Here is a 15,237-nt window from a genome sequence, read left to right as displayed (position 1 = left end):
CTAACTAGCTCTTGTGCAGCATCTTGCTTTTATTGCTGTTTTACTGGCTTTATCACATTATCTTTTCTCTCCATGAATAAGGTACTTACAAAGCCCAGAAATTATTTCCTCAGTTTACCACTTCAAAAAAAATTTTTTTTTTTAAAACAGTATTCATTATGCAGTTGGTAATAGAATTCATCCTTCACTAAGTCACAGATGACAGTAGCCTGCACTGCATCCATTTTACAAGAGCTATCACTAAACTAGACGTTTTCTCATACTTTGAAAAACCAATTGGTAGCATACCCATGTCCAATCTGAGAGGTACATATCCACTCTTATAATGAAAACCTTACTAACACAGTTTTGCATGCTCATCAGTACTGGTATCCTTAAGAGTTCGGCCATACTGCATCACTCTGGTAGTCTTCACATTAACACTGAAATCCAGATGAAGATTTTTTATTTCTCTGTTATGGTTGGACTAAAACCAGGAAGAATAAGGAAATGTCCAATAAAATAAAAACAAGTGTAAGGGTCAAAGGTACTTTTCCTCCAAGGTACCTAAGTTTTTGGCAAATTTACTCATTTCTACAACCTTCAGCAAGAATGATCAGAAAAAAGACAGCATTCAAAGCAAGCAAGCCCTACTGGAAAAGCAGATAAACTTGCCTGGGGAAACAAACATTAACGAAGTAGTGCAGCTGTGTATAGAAACATTGAAAAAGAAATGACATTAATTACAACCTTGCCAAAGGGCTGAACACTGACTACCGGCAATTTTGCTCAATTGTTCAGAATGCTATAAGACATTTCAGATCCATTTACAGTAAATGAAACCTGATATGGAGAACTAGGGACTTTAAAAGGGAGAAGGCTAAGAGTAAAAGATGTTTTCTTTTGGGGAATTGAGAAAACAGCAAAATTATACCAGGTAGTATAAACCAAAAATAGGTTTGTAAATGTAATGTGAAATGCTTAATAAAAAGATTCCTGTTTGTGAGTGGAACTCTACCCAGTTTGAGGCATAATATGAAAACAGTAAAACCACTGGATTTTAATACAGATTTTTATCTAACCAAGATTTACTAAGGAGGTAACATTTAGAACACCCATGAACGTAAAAGGTTTCTGCACACGAGAGATGAAGGATTAGACAGTAGAGGACAGTAGAGCAAAAGGATTATGAAATGCAATACAAGACAAAGCACCTTTGTATATTTTGCTGTCCAAGTGAGTGACAGCAACTCCACAGAGACTAAGTGATATACTCTGATGCTCAACAGCATCCACCACTGGCTAAATAGCAGAGCCATTCAAAGGAACCCATAGCTATTCTGGCCTAAATGCATAATTCCATTTGAATTCATGCCCCTAGCGCCAAATTCCCTAAGTACGTAGATTTCCTTTATGTAGGGAAATCGTAAGATAAAACTGAAAGGATAGCCAGCCCCAAAACCATCTTCCCGTTAAGAGTAGGTGATTCATTGCCCAGCTGTTCCTGACAACAGAGCAAAGAGGCCCAAACCACATGACTTGAACCTGTCAGGAATAAATCCCATTAACTATCCAAGAAGAATTTAATGTGTAAGTACCACTTCATAATCCAGATGCTTTAAATTTTCAGTGTGCTCATTAAAATCAATTTAGCCATTTATAATTAACTGAAATAGTTATTAACGATTAAAAAATAGAACAAACTTAATGGGAATATTTTGTGATACATACTACCATGTATTGATAATCTCCCCAGGACAACTCATCATGAATCTCATCACTCGAATTATAAATGCAGTAAGAGCAATAGCTTGTTAGCAATCTTTCTAGTAACACACTTGAATCACTTAAAGGGACCATCTGTCATCTTAACCTCTACAAGTAGGGTAAAAAAAAAAAAGAATAAAATAATCACCCAATGTTTTGGTTAAATATTTTTATTCATTTGTTCTTGGTTCTGGAGGATATCAAACTCATTATTCTGTACCATTGCACACGAAAGAAGAAAACACTCCCTAGATGTAAGAATTAACAGAGTTAAAAATTAAAACACCTCCAGAAAAAACAAGTACAAATCAAGTATATTCTTGCAATTAAAGTATGCATGTCAGAATTAAGCTGCACCATATAGAATTAAGAATCTTTGGTCTATGCTACATATAAGAGTGTGAAAAATGCCTGGATGGCATACCCCAAAAAGATCACTTAACATTAAACAGAATTTAGACAATGAAGAACTATAGTGCAGGATCCATTTTTTAAACCCATGGACAACAGAAGTTAGGCAAAAAACATATAGAAATGGAGAAGCAGAGGAAAAGCTGCCAAGGAGATTCACACACAAAGTAACAAAAATTACTTGAGTTGCTTACCGCATATTCTTCTGGTGTAACCTTTAGAACGTCAAATACCACTGCATCAAAGCTCTTCTTCAGTTCAGCTGAACCTTTGTCACTCAAGGATTCAGAGCTGCTACTCTTCTGCAGAAATAAACAAAACCACTGATGATATTTTGGTTCTCTCCTCTTCTTTTTTGTTTTTACACTCCCAAAAGCAAAATTTCTGTTCAAACATCACTGTTCACAGAATTTTTCTATCGGGCAAATTACCAATTAGATGTCAGTCACAGGACATACTTTCTCCTGACAAAGACTGCTAAAATCAGAGACACTCAAACTGACTTCAATGGATTTTCAAAGGCGTTCCTCAAAACACAACAGTTACATTTCAATGCATAACTTTCCTGTCAACAAAATTGGAATTTAATTAATAGTAACAATACAGTCATACTGAATTTCAAACAGAAAAAATACCACTATGGTGAAAAAAAACCCCAAGGTCTGCCCCAAAGGAATAGTTAACATCAAAGAACAGTATCAATCTCTTCCTGTTTATCTTAGAAGCATTAAAACTTACAAAAATTACACTGTGAGCTACAGATGTGTTCGTGTTGAAGACACTTTGTATAAAGTATAAACTTAGTACATTTAGTTGGTTTTTTAAGTTATAGTAATTCATATTTGCAAAAGATGCCAGATCCTAGAATATTATTCTATGAATCTTTATCTACAACATCAAAATTTAGCTTCCCTGCAAAATACAAATATGGTTCAAAAAATTAACACTTTGTATGAAATTAACACTTCATATTGGTTTCATATGTTTCATGTATTGTTTTCATATGAAGCATATGAAAACAATACATCTGTGTTATGAGTAATCACTTCCTCTAGTATATAGATGCAAACCTAGATTCTGTTCAGTCATTACAAGAAAGAAGGGTTTTTTCGCATGGAGATTGCAATGTCACATCCAGATGCACACTTCACATCTGAACCCCAGGCATACTTATTTCAGAAATATACATACAGCATGCAATCGCTTTGCTGCCCCACACTCTCCTCTGAAGACCTGAAAGGCTATGCACATTTCTTGCTTCTTAGTTTCTCCTCACTTTCAGAAACCTGGCATAATGCAAACTCCCCACTAAAAAGTAAGAAATAAGATGAGACACATGGACAAAACCATCATGAAGGACCACAGTTACTACAGTCAATAACTGTATCAAATCTAATGCATCTTCTTCAGCAAACGGTAGGCTTGTCTGAAGTACAGTATGGCACCTGCATGCTTCAGCAATAGCATAGCCTTGACGTAAGCACTAACAGAGCTCCCACAACAGTTTTGCTAATACTTTGTTTGGAGAGATTCGAGAGAAAGAAAACTAGTATTGGTGCACAGAGCTCCCATTGCTGGGAGCTCCAGCTCAGCTGTGGCAAAACACACTGAGCACAAACCAAGACCTGCCTAGTCTCATGTTGGAGACTGATGTATCCTTAAGCACTCTATCCTAACCACCATCACAGGGGGATACCTCCTAGAAAGCTGAAAAGATTAGACTTTGACCCACATAATGAAGGCACTTTCTGACAGTCTGTGTAATTTTACTGCTAATGTTGAACGTTTTCAAGACCATGGATATGGATGATATACACAACACACATGAATGACCACTTCACCGGATGACTTCTGGTGGAAGCAAAATTTCAGCACTGTACTTTCAGTAACACCTGCATCACATCTGCTGATGTGGCAGATGTGATGTGGCAGGAGGGAAGATAGCACATGGTCACTGATGCTGGTAAATAGTTCTATTGTGCTAATGTCTTCTCCCGAAAACCTAACAAGGCAGTATTTTAGGGCTACACTATGTATTTTGACTATGGCTTCCCACTCAGAAACAAGAACATTTGAACTCCTTGAGAATTCAGCCAGCTGAAAAACTCTTGTCCATTTTTAAGCGCTTTTGTTACAAGGACATATAAAGAAAATATATACTCATTTAATAATCATGTCCAGTTTTAGTTAGGTGGTTCTAACAGTACCATCTCTCTAAAAAACCTGACTTTGAAAACATCACCAAAAACTCCAAACCAGACAGGCATTCTCAGTAACCAACACACTTAGAGAAACATTTCAGTTACAAGTCCTCCCTCCTCCCAGTTAGTCCAGATAGGAAAAAAAAAAGAACCACTTGCTGAAAGCAGATTCATGTAACTTTGCCAAAATATATTTTACTCAGTTTTAGCAGACATCATGTAAACATTCGAGACTATCTTGTTGAGTAAAAAAAGAGCTTTCCTCCAAGAAAATTTTTCAGTTGCATGCTGACAAATGGTCAATCAATGATTCGTAATACAATGATAAGGGAAGTACAAGAATCTGTACAAAAACAAACAATGGTCTTGGAGATTGATGCCAGGTTTCTTGTTTAATTCTTGACAATACTTGTGAAATTGTGCTGGAGATTATTTGATTCCTTTTGATAACACAACACTCCAATTTTCCTTTCACCTTGTTTGTGGTACTTTCCATTTCCATATGCACATACAAGTGCATAGCACACATGCAGCTCTGCTATCAAAACACATGTGTAAATATATAAATAAAACAAACATCTTTGGTAAGGTCCAAAGATTTATTCAAGGAAGCAACTGTTTTCAGGACTTCGTGGCTCTCATCACTACTGACTCTGTAATGTTCTTGAATACCTTGTCTTTTAAACAAAAGACAAATGAAGAATGAAAGAAAAAAAAAAGACAAACTGAAATCCACCATGGTAAAAACGTGTTTCATGCTGTGACAAAAAGCAATAAAAATAAGCATCAGCAATAAAGTAACTGTGTTCCCTGAGCAGAAAGCTTAGCTTAGTATTGTACATCTGTACAAGCCAAAGCATATATTCAGTCACCCTAAAGAAGACAGACAAACAATGCATCTGGAAAGATCACTCAATATACACTGAAGGCAGATTTTCAGTTCCCTTCATCCCAGTACTACGAGGCATTAACAAAAAAAACCCAAACCAAAAAAACACAATAAAAACTTGAAGAGGGAGTGATTTGCAAGAGTTTTAGGGGAAAAAGAAAAAAACAAAACCAACCAGGTCTTGCAAACCCTCCAACATTGCTAAGAATTTAGGCATCAGTCACAACTCTCAACAGCTCCTCACATGAGCCTAGCAAAAAGAACTCAAAGTTTGGTACTAACGCCACCCCACCCCTTCTTTTCCTTAACAAGTAAGTGACAAATGGAAAACTATATTAACTTCAAAATAAGAGGCATCAGCATAGGAGGCCAATCTCCATCGCTTGACTGATACACATGCTCTTAACTCATAAGCTGTTCACTTCTAGAGGGCAGAAACTTTGGTGGGCAGGAGGGGACCCATACCAATGCCTGAATATAGTCCAAGAAACAAAGGGAACAACCTTATTCCAGCGCTACTGTGTCAGACTGCCCCTTGACACACACGCACACACAAGTACCTGTCAGAGAAGAGAACATTTCCCACAGACCTTGCCAGCCCATCTTATTGAGCTAAGAGCATCTATTACTGTTAAAACTTGAAAAGAAAAGCTTCCTTGTCTAGACATGATGGAAGAGAACATAAAAAAGGCAGCTTTGGCTATGGCAAGGCTGTAAATGCTAGCTCATGCTTTATTTTGGTATACAAAGGTCAGAACTTTAAGTTATTCACATCTAAACTGGGGCAGCATATGAAACCAATGCACAAAACAAGAATCTGCTGCACCAGATGTGTTAAAAGAAAAACTTAACATTTTGGTGCATTTTTAAAAAATTGAGTACTTATGGTCTTAAGTATCCAATAACTGAGTTTTGTAATCCTTACCTCTGAAGCAGTAGCCGCAATATTAACACTGCTTGACTGTCCGTTCATTAGGTCCATACTGCCCACACCATCAATCTTCGGCCCTACATTTACAGCAGCAGGATCACCTCCAAGGCAACTGAATAACCATTCCTACAAAGAGCAAAAAGTAATCAGAAACCATTTTATTCACGTGTTCAGAGAAGGGCAACGAAGCTGGTGAAGGGTCTGGAGAACAAGTCTTATGAGGAGCGGCTGAGGGAACTGGGGTGGTTTAGCCTGGAGAAGAGGAGGCTCAGGGGAGACCTTATTGCGCTCTACAACTACCTGAAAGGAGGTTGTAGCGAGGTGGGTGTCGGTCTCTTCTCCCAACTAGTGATAGGACAAGAGGAAATGGCCTCAAGTTGCGCCAGGGGAGGTTTAGACTGGACATGAGGAAAAATTTCTTTACTGAAAGAGTGGTTAAACATTGGAACAGGCTGCCCAGGGAAGTGGTGGAGTCACCATCCATGGAAGTATTTAAAAGACGTGTAGATGAGGCGCTTAGGGACATGGTTTAGTGGGCACAGTGGTGTTGGGTTGACAGTTGAACTTGTTGATCTTAGAGGTCTTTTCCAGCCTTAATGATTCTATGATTCTATGTTTTAAACAAAATTCAGTATCTAAAATCCATAACAAAAATAAAGTACTTCCAAAATGGCTACACCACTTTGAGGTCCAAACTTTAGATTCAAACACATTCTAAAATTACCTACTAAAACCAACATAAGCAACTGAAGGTTCTATTGTGATCCATTACTTACTGGCAGTATAGACTTTCATATTCTTTTCCATACTATTTTCTATATACCAGGTATCAATATGTAAATGTATGCATTAACCCTAACTTAAAGTTAGGCCCGCAACGTCCATTCACAATATGATTGTCTTCCTTTGATTACCAACTTTAAAAAGCGTATTCCAGATATTAACTCTATTAGATAACTTTTATAAGAAGTTATCCAGTAATTTCCTATCTTATATGCCTATTCACCAGCTTCAAATGAAAATTACCACATTAAAAGCAATTTAAGAGTACAAGTGGAATTTACACTTTTCTCCACAAATTACCCAAATTATTAATAAAAAAAGAAAAAAAACACAAAGGAAAACTCCACACACTAACTTTTAATGCACCCTTGCAAGAATACTATTACTTTTCATTTCTACAGAGAAAAGGTTGAAAAGAAATTGAAACCTTTGGCATCCACTACAGTATGACTACCCAATACCCAAGTGTTACATCGAGAGTAAAAATTGGTTTGGGCTTAAATTTCATGAGATGTTAGTGCCCTCTAGCGTGAAAACGACTATAAATCAGTTTTCATAGGTCTATGTTTATAACAAGTGTAACCATTTCTGAAGTTGCTATTATTTATGAAATTCACTTTAGGTTTGTAGTTTAACTCGGAACTGTTACACAGTCTGCAAATAAATGGAGAAGGTAAGTGACAGGTAACTGAGTAATACCACATGACAAAATAGTATTACAGCATCTCATACTTAAGACCTCTATGCAATGAAATAAACAAAGTAATCCAAAAAGCTCTATCTCCAAGTGACCTAAACCAGGTACATCAGACAAACAAGCCTGGAAGGCAAGAAACTGCAATGTTTAAATAATAAAATATCCTCAAAAAAAGCAGTAACTTTAAAGTGTCATTGTAGGAATGCAATACAGAAAGGAGGGCCACTGAAAGAAAGCCACATTGCAAATTTCAGTCAAACACTATAGCTTCTTGGTGTCTTGGGGTATTAATAGTCCCCATTTGAACTATGTTGAGCTGTACTTCTGCAGTTCAGAACAGCCGTCCACATTCTACACTTTCTTGCTTTGTTTTTTAAAAAACTGATGGGACTGTCTCATTCACAGGACGGAAGATGCTACATTTCACTTGAACATTATACTCCCAGCCCATACGCTACAATTAAGGTTGTTTCCTCTACTAAAAATACACTTAGCTGCACTTAGATTTTAGCTGGTATTATACTAACAGACCATACAAAGGGAAAAAAATACCTCATCTTTGGCTTGCGAGTGTCACTGCTGTCCTGTCCTTTCCTATCTCAACTACCCTTCAGATTGTCTCACGTGGAATATTTCCAAATGCTCATCTCCCCAGTGCCCCTTTCCTATAGCCTTTTCATTCACTGAACTGAAAAGTGAGGAAATAAAACTCTTAACTGATGTGTCATAATTTTCATTTATGTAGTGCCAGTAGAGGACAGAGGTATCACATCTCCAAAACCAGTTTCAGCCCCTCCACATGTTCAAAATGGTACACTTGTCCCAATTTAATCATCTCTGCTGAAAAAAACTACCCTTTAAAAATTTGTACTTTTTTAACCACTGTAATTATAATGAAAATTGACACTTTGCACAATTTCATCATACTGTATGGCCCATAATTGTATCATACAAAGCTAATCTTAAACTAAAGGTTACATATTTGACCCTTGTCTCACATATACTTCAGTTGTTCCCCATACGAAGAGTGGGCCACATGAGGGAGAATTGGGGAAGAAGTGTTTCTGACCAAGGAAAAATGACAACTGAAGGTTTGGAGGGTTTTTTTGTGGAGGGATTTGGATGGTGCTATTTAAAAGAAATTATGCATATCACAGAAGCCTATGGAGTTGGCAGAGCAGCCTCAGATACACAAGAACGAACTAATTCCTCTATAAGCAACAGGATCAAAGCCCAGTTTCCTAATGATTAGTCTCACATAACCCATCGGCACCCAGGCAGGCTCTAGCAACTCCCCCTTCCCTCCCCCCCCCCCATTTCCTAATACACTAACTCATCAAGTCTTACCCTTGGTCCCTTAACATAACAGCTCCAGTTTGCTACCTGTTTCCTAAGCTATTAGGAGTTTTGTTTGCATCTGCCCACCCATTCTGAGTGCCAGACAGACAGGCACTTAATTCCTGTGCTGTCTGAACATAGCACATGCTCATTCACCTAACAGCAGGCCAAATGGGATCGGTGAGCCTGGCAACTATGACTAGACCTTCCACCTTAGAGGACTGTACCTGGAGGGTACAGTGGACAGTGGTGGTGCACACTGATCCAGGTTTTCCTTTTCTACCTGGTTACTGACTGTGATGAGAACTGTGAGAACTCTGTCCCTTAGTCAAGTACGGTTGAAATTGGCCACCATGCTGAGAAGAGACTCAACAAGGCACATAAAAGGTGGATTTTTTTTTTTTAAATAAGTAGAAAATCACTTAGAAAAATCCTGCATCCAAAGGAAACCGAGATTACAAAATATAACATCTGCCAGTCAGGCTATATCATAACAAAACTGTCCACACAATGTTAATTTTGTACCCATTGCTGCATTACAACAGTATGTTTGAATACATTTATACTTTTTCCACATTTTGTGGAGATACAGTAAGGGGCAGAATTAATACTGAACTGCTATAAACTAGCATTTATCAACTTTAAAGTTCCAGAATTTGCAACATTTAAAATGTACTTTTGAAAGCTGCATTAGACATGAGAACATCACCACTCCCGTAACAATGAAAAGTCGCAGGAACAATTTTGGCTAGTGTATCATTTAAGACAAATACTGAAAGAATCTTAACACTGGAATAATTAAATAATTTCCTTGCTATACTACCCTTCTGCTCAACACCAAAATAAGTAGTAAACAGCAATATCAGAAAGTGATCAACAGCAGAGCTGTTCAGAGCAACATAGCTGGATATGTGAAGTGACTGTCGCCACACTGCAATAGTGAGTCACACAGTTTTCACTGCATACCCTGTATATCCAATTACAAAAACTGAATTACATTGAGTAATTTGAACTTCTAGTCTGTTTCTCCTCTTCAATTTAATAAATGCTTTTGTGCTCAGAAATGCATTAATTGTGGAATTGAAAGTGTTTTATACGAGCATAAAATACTTAAGCATGCATTTATGCCAATCTGAAGCCTGGATACACTACGTGGTATCTTCCTACCTCTTCATGCCATGCACACTGTACAGTAAAAAGCAAACTAAAAATACTGATAAAAAGATTCATCATACCCAAAGAATGAAAATGTCTAGACTAAGCAGGGTCTGCTGTCTTCAATGAGCCTGAGTTTCTCTGCAAATTCACCCAAGGCTGTATTTGATGATCATTCCATTACAGTGACTGACCTATAAACCCCCCAAATGGAAGGCAGCTCGGTGAAGATGAGCGAGGGCAACGTGCCCATGAAGCTTAGAATAATGCAGGGTGTGACTGACCACAGCTGTTGCAAAGAAGCTGACTTTATCTCAGCACAAAGGGGACCAAAGGGTGGCCTTTGTTTTAGATAAACAGCTATGTCAGTTGAGCAGATCATCTGACTACATTACAGTTGAGTGAATCAACTAGTGGTGTAAATGTTTCTCCCAATGAGTTCATTGAAAAAGTGAATGTCTCCCTGAGTTAGCTAGACCAGCATGGGGCAAGTGAGTACCCGGCTCAGCCCAACACAGAGTACAAAAACTAATCAACTAACAAAGGAATTTCAAAGAGCAACAGGCTTGAGCTGGCTTCAACCCACGTATTCCTTCCTGGCCACTGGGGACACCCAACATCCTGATGGTGAGCATATTCTAGAGACCAGTACCGGGGATCACATTGGTATTACGTTTGAACTTTATATTGCAATTGCTGTATTTTGCTAAGTGTAACTTGCATTTGTATTGTGATTTCAGTATATTTTGTATCACTCTGCTAAATCAGAAATCCTGTGTAACATCAACTATCTTCAGATAAGTAAATTTAATATTAAACATTACACCCTCCCTGTGTGAAATATCTAAAAGAACCTGGTCAGAGACCATTTGACTCACCTAAGCCCGAATCCCTTCCACAGAAAAACCCAGGGATATTCTTGTCTCAGCTTGGGTCAAACACTATCCCAAAAATATACTGTACAAACAGCATTTTAAAAGATGACCCTAAAATTACTTTAAAAACTTCCTGTCCAGAACAGTACAAAAGCTTTGAGGAAACATAGCCACAGTACAGTTTTATGAATGGCTCAAGAGTCACAATGACCAAGATCCTCTTTGTTCATATTCACAATGTCAGTACAAAACGTCATTTGTTTTGATCACAGATCCCCACAAAGAAAACAGAAGTGCCTTGCACGGATTAATCATCAACTATGAATGCAAAGCCACTACCAAAGACTTTGGGGATCAAAGCACTGTAAGAACCAAAAGACCAGTTCCAGACTCAATCAACCTGAGCTCCTGATCTTGCGTAAACTCTCATTGGTATTTTGACAAACAGTACAAAGAAAGCTATTTCTTTCTAAACAGGGAACAGAAGCGTATTGGGCTTCACTGAATCTTCACTCCCCCATGCATAGTGCAGCCTAGCTAGATTCAACTATTCCACCCAGGACCTCAAGACACTTCAGTGAAATCTTGGAGTCATTGACTGAATTCTAATTCTGGATCTGAGCTCTTTGATTCTTAGTTAGAATGTATTTTTTCCAGCACTGCTTGGCACTTTCTAAATTAACATTGTTTCTAACCACTGAACACAAGGTAGAAGGTTCAGTGAAACAGAAATTTAAGTTTTTCAAGCAACTGTCACATTTGCCTAATATGCACCAAGTTGGATCCTTCTGTCTGGAAGTACTTTGTGGAACCACTTCAGTATCTTGGATGCCTCACTGCTCTTCTGATCAGAACTTGTTATACAAAATGGGCCAATTAATCTATAGTTCCTTACCATACAGGACTACAAGAAAGAGCCTCTATTACAATTACTCATTTTGCACACTGTAATCCCTACCTTACATGAAGAACACCCAGAATGCTTGTGGTTTTGGGTATTGGGTTCCTGTGTGCTGCCCCCCCTCAGTGGTTTGACGTAAAATCTCTCTGCTAAAAATTCACAACAATATGGACAAAATAATTGCAACAATACTAAAAATAAGGCAATGTTAAGATGCTGCCACTTTAATGCATTCTCCAGGTAATTTTTCCATAATCTTTATAAGGCATACAGTTATGAAATACCTTTTAGTCTGATTCTTGGGGTTTTTTTGTTTTTTTAGATGATAGAATATGGATTATACTTCCCATAAGATGTCCATATAGGTGTTGTGAGACTCACTTCGGTAATGTGTTGCACCTTGAGCAAGTGGGGATACAGGAAATTCTGCTGACCCAACCCCCAGCATGGATGCCTCGCACACTGAGCACACCCCTCGCTGGTCTGTATCAAGTTGGCAGGTAGAAGTTCTGGACATTCTGCTGTACAGCAGTGCTGTGTGACCCTAGCCGCATACAAGCTGCCACACACCCAAGTCAACTGTTTGGAAGTGGTTCAAGGTGTCCCAGGGGCACACAGGCACCAAAGAAGGTTAAGTAAGGAAGACAAAGTGCCCTGGCACGCAGGCACTACAGCCACCACCATAAATAATTACTCACACCATCTACCATCAGGGCAAGGGCTGATCACACTCACAGTTCCTCCCTGCAGTTTGGTGCACACGCACGTCAATATGCCTAGAAGACCTGTGTACGTAAGGACTGTGTTAGCAAAGGAACATACTACCCAATACTAAAGAGAAAAGGGGAAGGAAATAAAAAAAAAAAACAAACCCACTCATGCCAGGCTGCATGTTGTCTGTTCTGCAGCAGGAAAGATTCGGGAAGCAGCACAAAGCTTCACTGGGATAACAAGAGTCATTACAGGTACAGTGGGGAAAAACTGTGAGGTAGTCTGAGCAGACCACCAGGCTTTTAATGCTCCTGACTTTAAGAGAAATGCATGGCCTCCTTCTCTTGCCCCAGAAGCCACTGTTCTTTATTAATTACTTCTCATTAGAACCTCTCAAAGTCCATAGGAGCTATGTACAGATAGGTAAAGCTAGAAACATGTCTTTCCCATAGAAAGATGGGAAGAAAGCTTATTGTCTAAAGGGCAAAAGCAGAGATAACAGCTAAAAAGCCCCAAACAACTATGAAACAAAACACATTAAAAAAAATACAAAACACACACCCCACATCAAAACAAAAAAACAAACACACACAAAAGCCCCACAATTAAGCAGAAAGTCAGCAAGGAACAGGCGACAAGACAAAGAATGTTCATCCAACTATGAAAGAAGATTTTGTCAAGTCAAACTGAATTGCACATTCTAAACTGTATTCTTCAATTTTACACTCGACCCACCAAAACAAAAAAACCAACTAGGTTACTGCACTGTAAAAATAAAGATAGTCTGTACACAGCATTAAAAGAGAAAAATGAAAGCCACCTAAACACATGCTTTAATTCAGTTTTCAGTAAGCATAATAATATTAAGAGGTAATATAAGATAGCAAAATTGAAAAAAACAGAAATTTCCACAATAGAGATTAAATAAAAGCTCAAGCAACTTAACATAACCCCATCCTCCTGCAGGAAATTTATCACTGAAGATAATCAAATCCCAGACCTAGAATTTCACATACTACGAAATCTCCAGTCAGATGCATAAATCTTGGCAAAGCATTTGATAAGCTGCCACTAGTAAAGACTGAGATAAGAGACACTAGTAGAAGAGATGCACAGGGTAGAGGCACGACAAAAACAGACACAGAGGAGCATAATATTAGAGTAGGAAGAGATTACTAACAGTTTTTAAATATGCAACACCAGTACAAAGATTAGAACGATAAAACATTTGGAAATACAGGAAAGCAACATAATACAGGACAAATAAAACTATCTGATGGACAGAAGAGTGAAAAATGTAAGTCAATCATTAAAGGATCATTTGGGTTGATCCCTGTAAAATTTCTGCTATGAATTTCAGCACATCAGTTGGAAATGACTGCCACTAATGCTGTAAGCATGAAGTAGCCACATGAGATCAAGATGTTTGCATTGGTTATGGACAAATACTACCTCCAAAACATTTTACAAGAGACATTGATGCTGTACTCTATGCAGTTCTGGTCACCTGGCTTCCAAAAGATTTTTGAATGAAATATATGCAGAGAAGGGCTTCTAGGTTCTTTGAAGACTCCATTGCAGAAGTGGAAACCAGGAGACCTCAGCTTGCTTATGCTAACAAACTGAAATCTGCAGGATACACTTGCTGTGTTTAACTATCAGGAGAACAAACCAGGAGTATGAATAAAATGTAAATTTATGCTCAAAATCAGAATACAGCAATCAGGTTCTTGAACAGCTTCCAGAAAACAGTACTAAAAGCAAAAAAACATAGCTGCTTAAGTTGATACTAGACTCCTTCCTGAAAGAAATCATGTCATATGGCACCTGCATCAGCAGTATAACTAACCCAGTAACACAGACTCCTTTTTTCATTGGTTTGATTAGTCCTGCTGCAAACTCAAAGTGTTTCTATACTCATACCACTCAAAGTTATGTCACACATCCACCCTTTCCCTAAGCATCTGTTGCACAACAGTCACAGTAGTATCAGCTGTTTAAGCTCCAAGACAGATGAAATTAGAATCCACAGAATTAGCAACAAATAGAACAAAAAAATCATTTTATTAGGTTTAACAATGAAGTTTTAAATACAAAAAAAAGCTTCATTTAAATATGGTCCTTAATTTAGATTCTCTTCTCTTACCCTAGAAAAGGCTTTACCTGGATAAACAATTAAGTGACATCATTACTCTTTTTTAAGAAGACACTACCCACACAACACTTTCACTATCATGTGTGCGCTCACATTCTGAATGACAAAACCATCTTATTGCTGCTTTTATGTACCTCATTCTCTGACTTCGGGGGCAAGCAGAAAAGAGAGGTAACGTTAAGGTAATACATAGTAAGGCTCTGCCTCATTCATATCTTACTCATTTTCCAGCTATCAAGATCCCTCCCTCATGGTGCTTCAGTACCTAGTGCTCTCCTCTTTAATCTCAAGAACTGGTATAACTCGTAGCTTCCATTTCTTTAGATGAGATAAAGAAAAAAAACCCCAAAATCCAGGAGAATATCCTTCTCCAGGACACAAACTACTTGTTTACCAAATCCTATGACAAAAATCAAGCTATTAGCTCAGTTTGTTATCAACCTG

General features: G+C 38.0%; 1 protein-coding gene across 6 annotated transcripts in view; it reads right to left on the bottom strand.

Annotated features, from left to right (window-relative positions):
- The window catches only part of RALGPS2 (Ral GEF with PH domain and SH3 binding motif 2), a 131,020-nt gene that overhangs the window by 96,643 nt on the left and 19,140 nt on the right, over nt 1-15,237 (bottom strand). For 4 of the 6 annotated variants that reach the window (XM_076339657.1, XM_076339654.1, XM_076339656.1 and 1 more), the window contains exons 2-3: nt 6,173-6,304; nt 2,352-2,459 (exon numbers count right to left, since the gene is read on the bottom strand). In XM_076339657.1, the coding sequence (XP_076195772.1) occupies nt 2,352-2,459; nt 6,173-6,229 (165 nt within the window). In that variant the 5' untranslated portion in view covers nt 6,230-6,304. Of the gene's footprint in view, nt 1-2,351; nt 2,460-6,172; nt 6,305-15,237 lie in introns of those variants that run through there. The other 2 variants (XM_076339652.1, XM_076339653.1) reach the window with 1 other exon arrangement.

The sequence above is a fragment of the Aptenodytes patagonicus genome, chromosome 5 (genome assembly GCF_965638725.1).
Source record: "Aptenodytes patagonicus chromosome 5, bAptPat1.pri.cur, whole genome shotgun sequence".
Classification (NCBI taxonomy): domain Eukaryota; kingdom Metazoa; phylum Chordata; class Aves; order Sphenisciformes; family Spheniscidae; genus Aptenodytes; species Aptenodytes patagonicus.
Note: the sequence above shows the minus strand (reverse complement) of the source record. Positions and strands in the feature narration are given on the sequence as shown.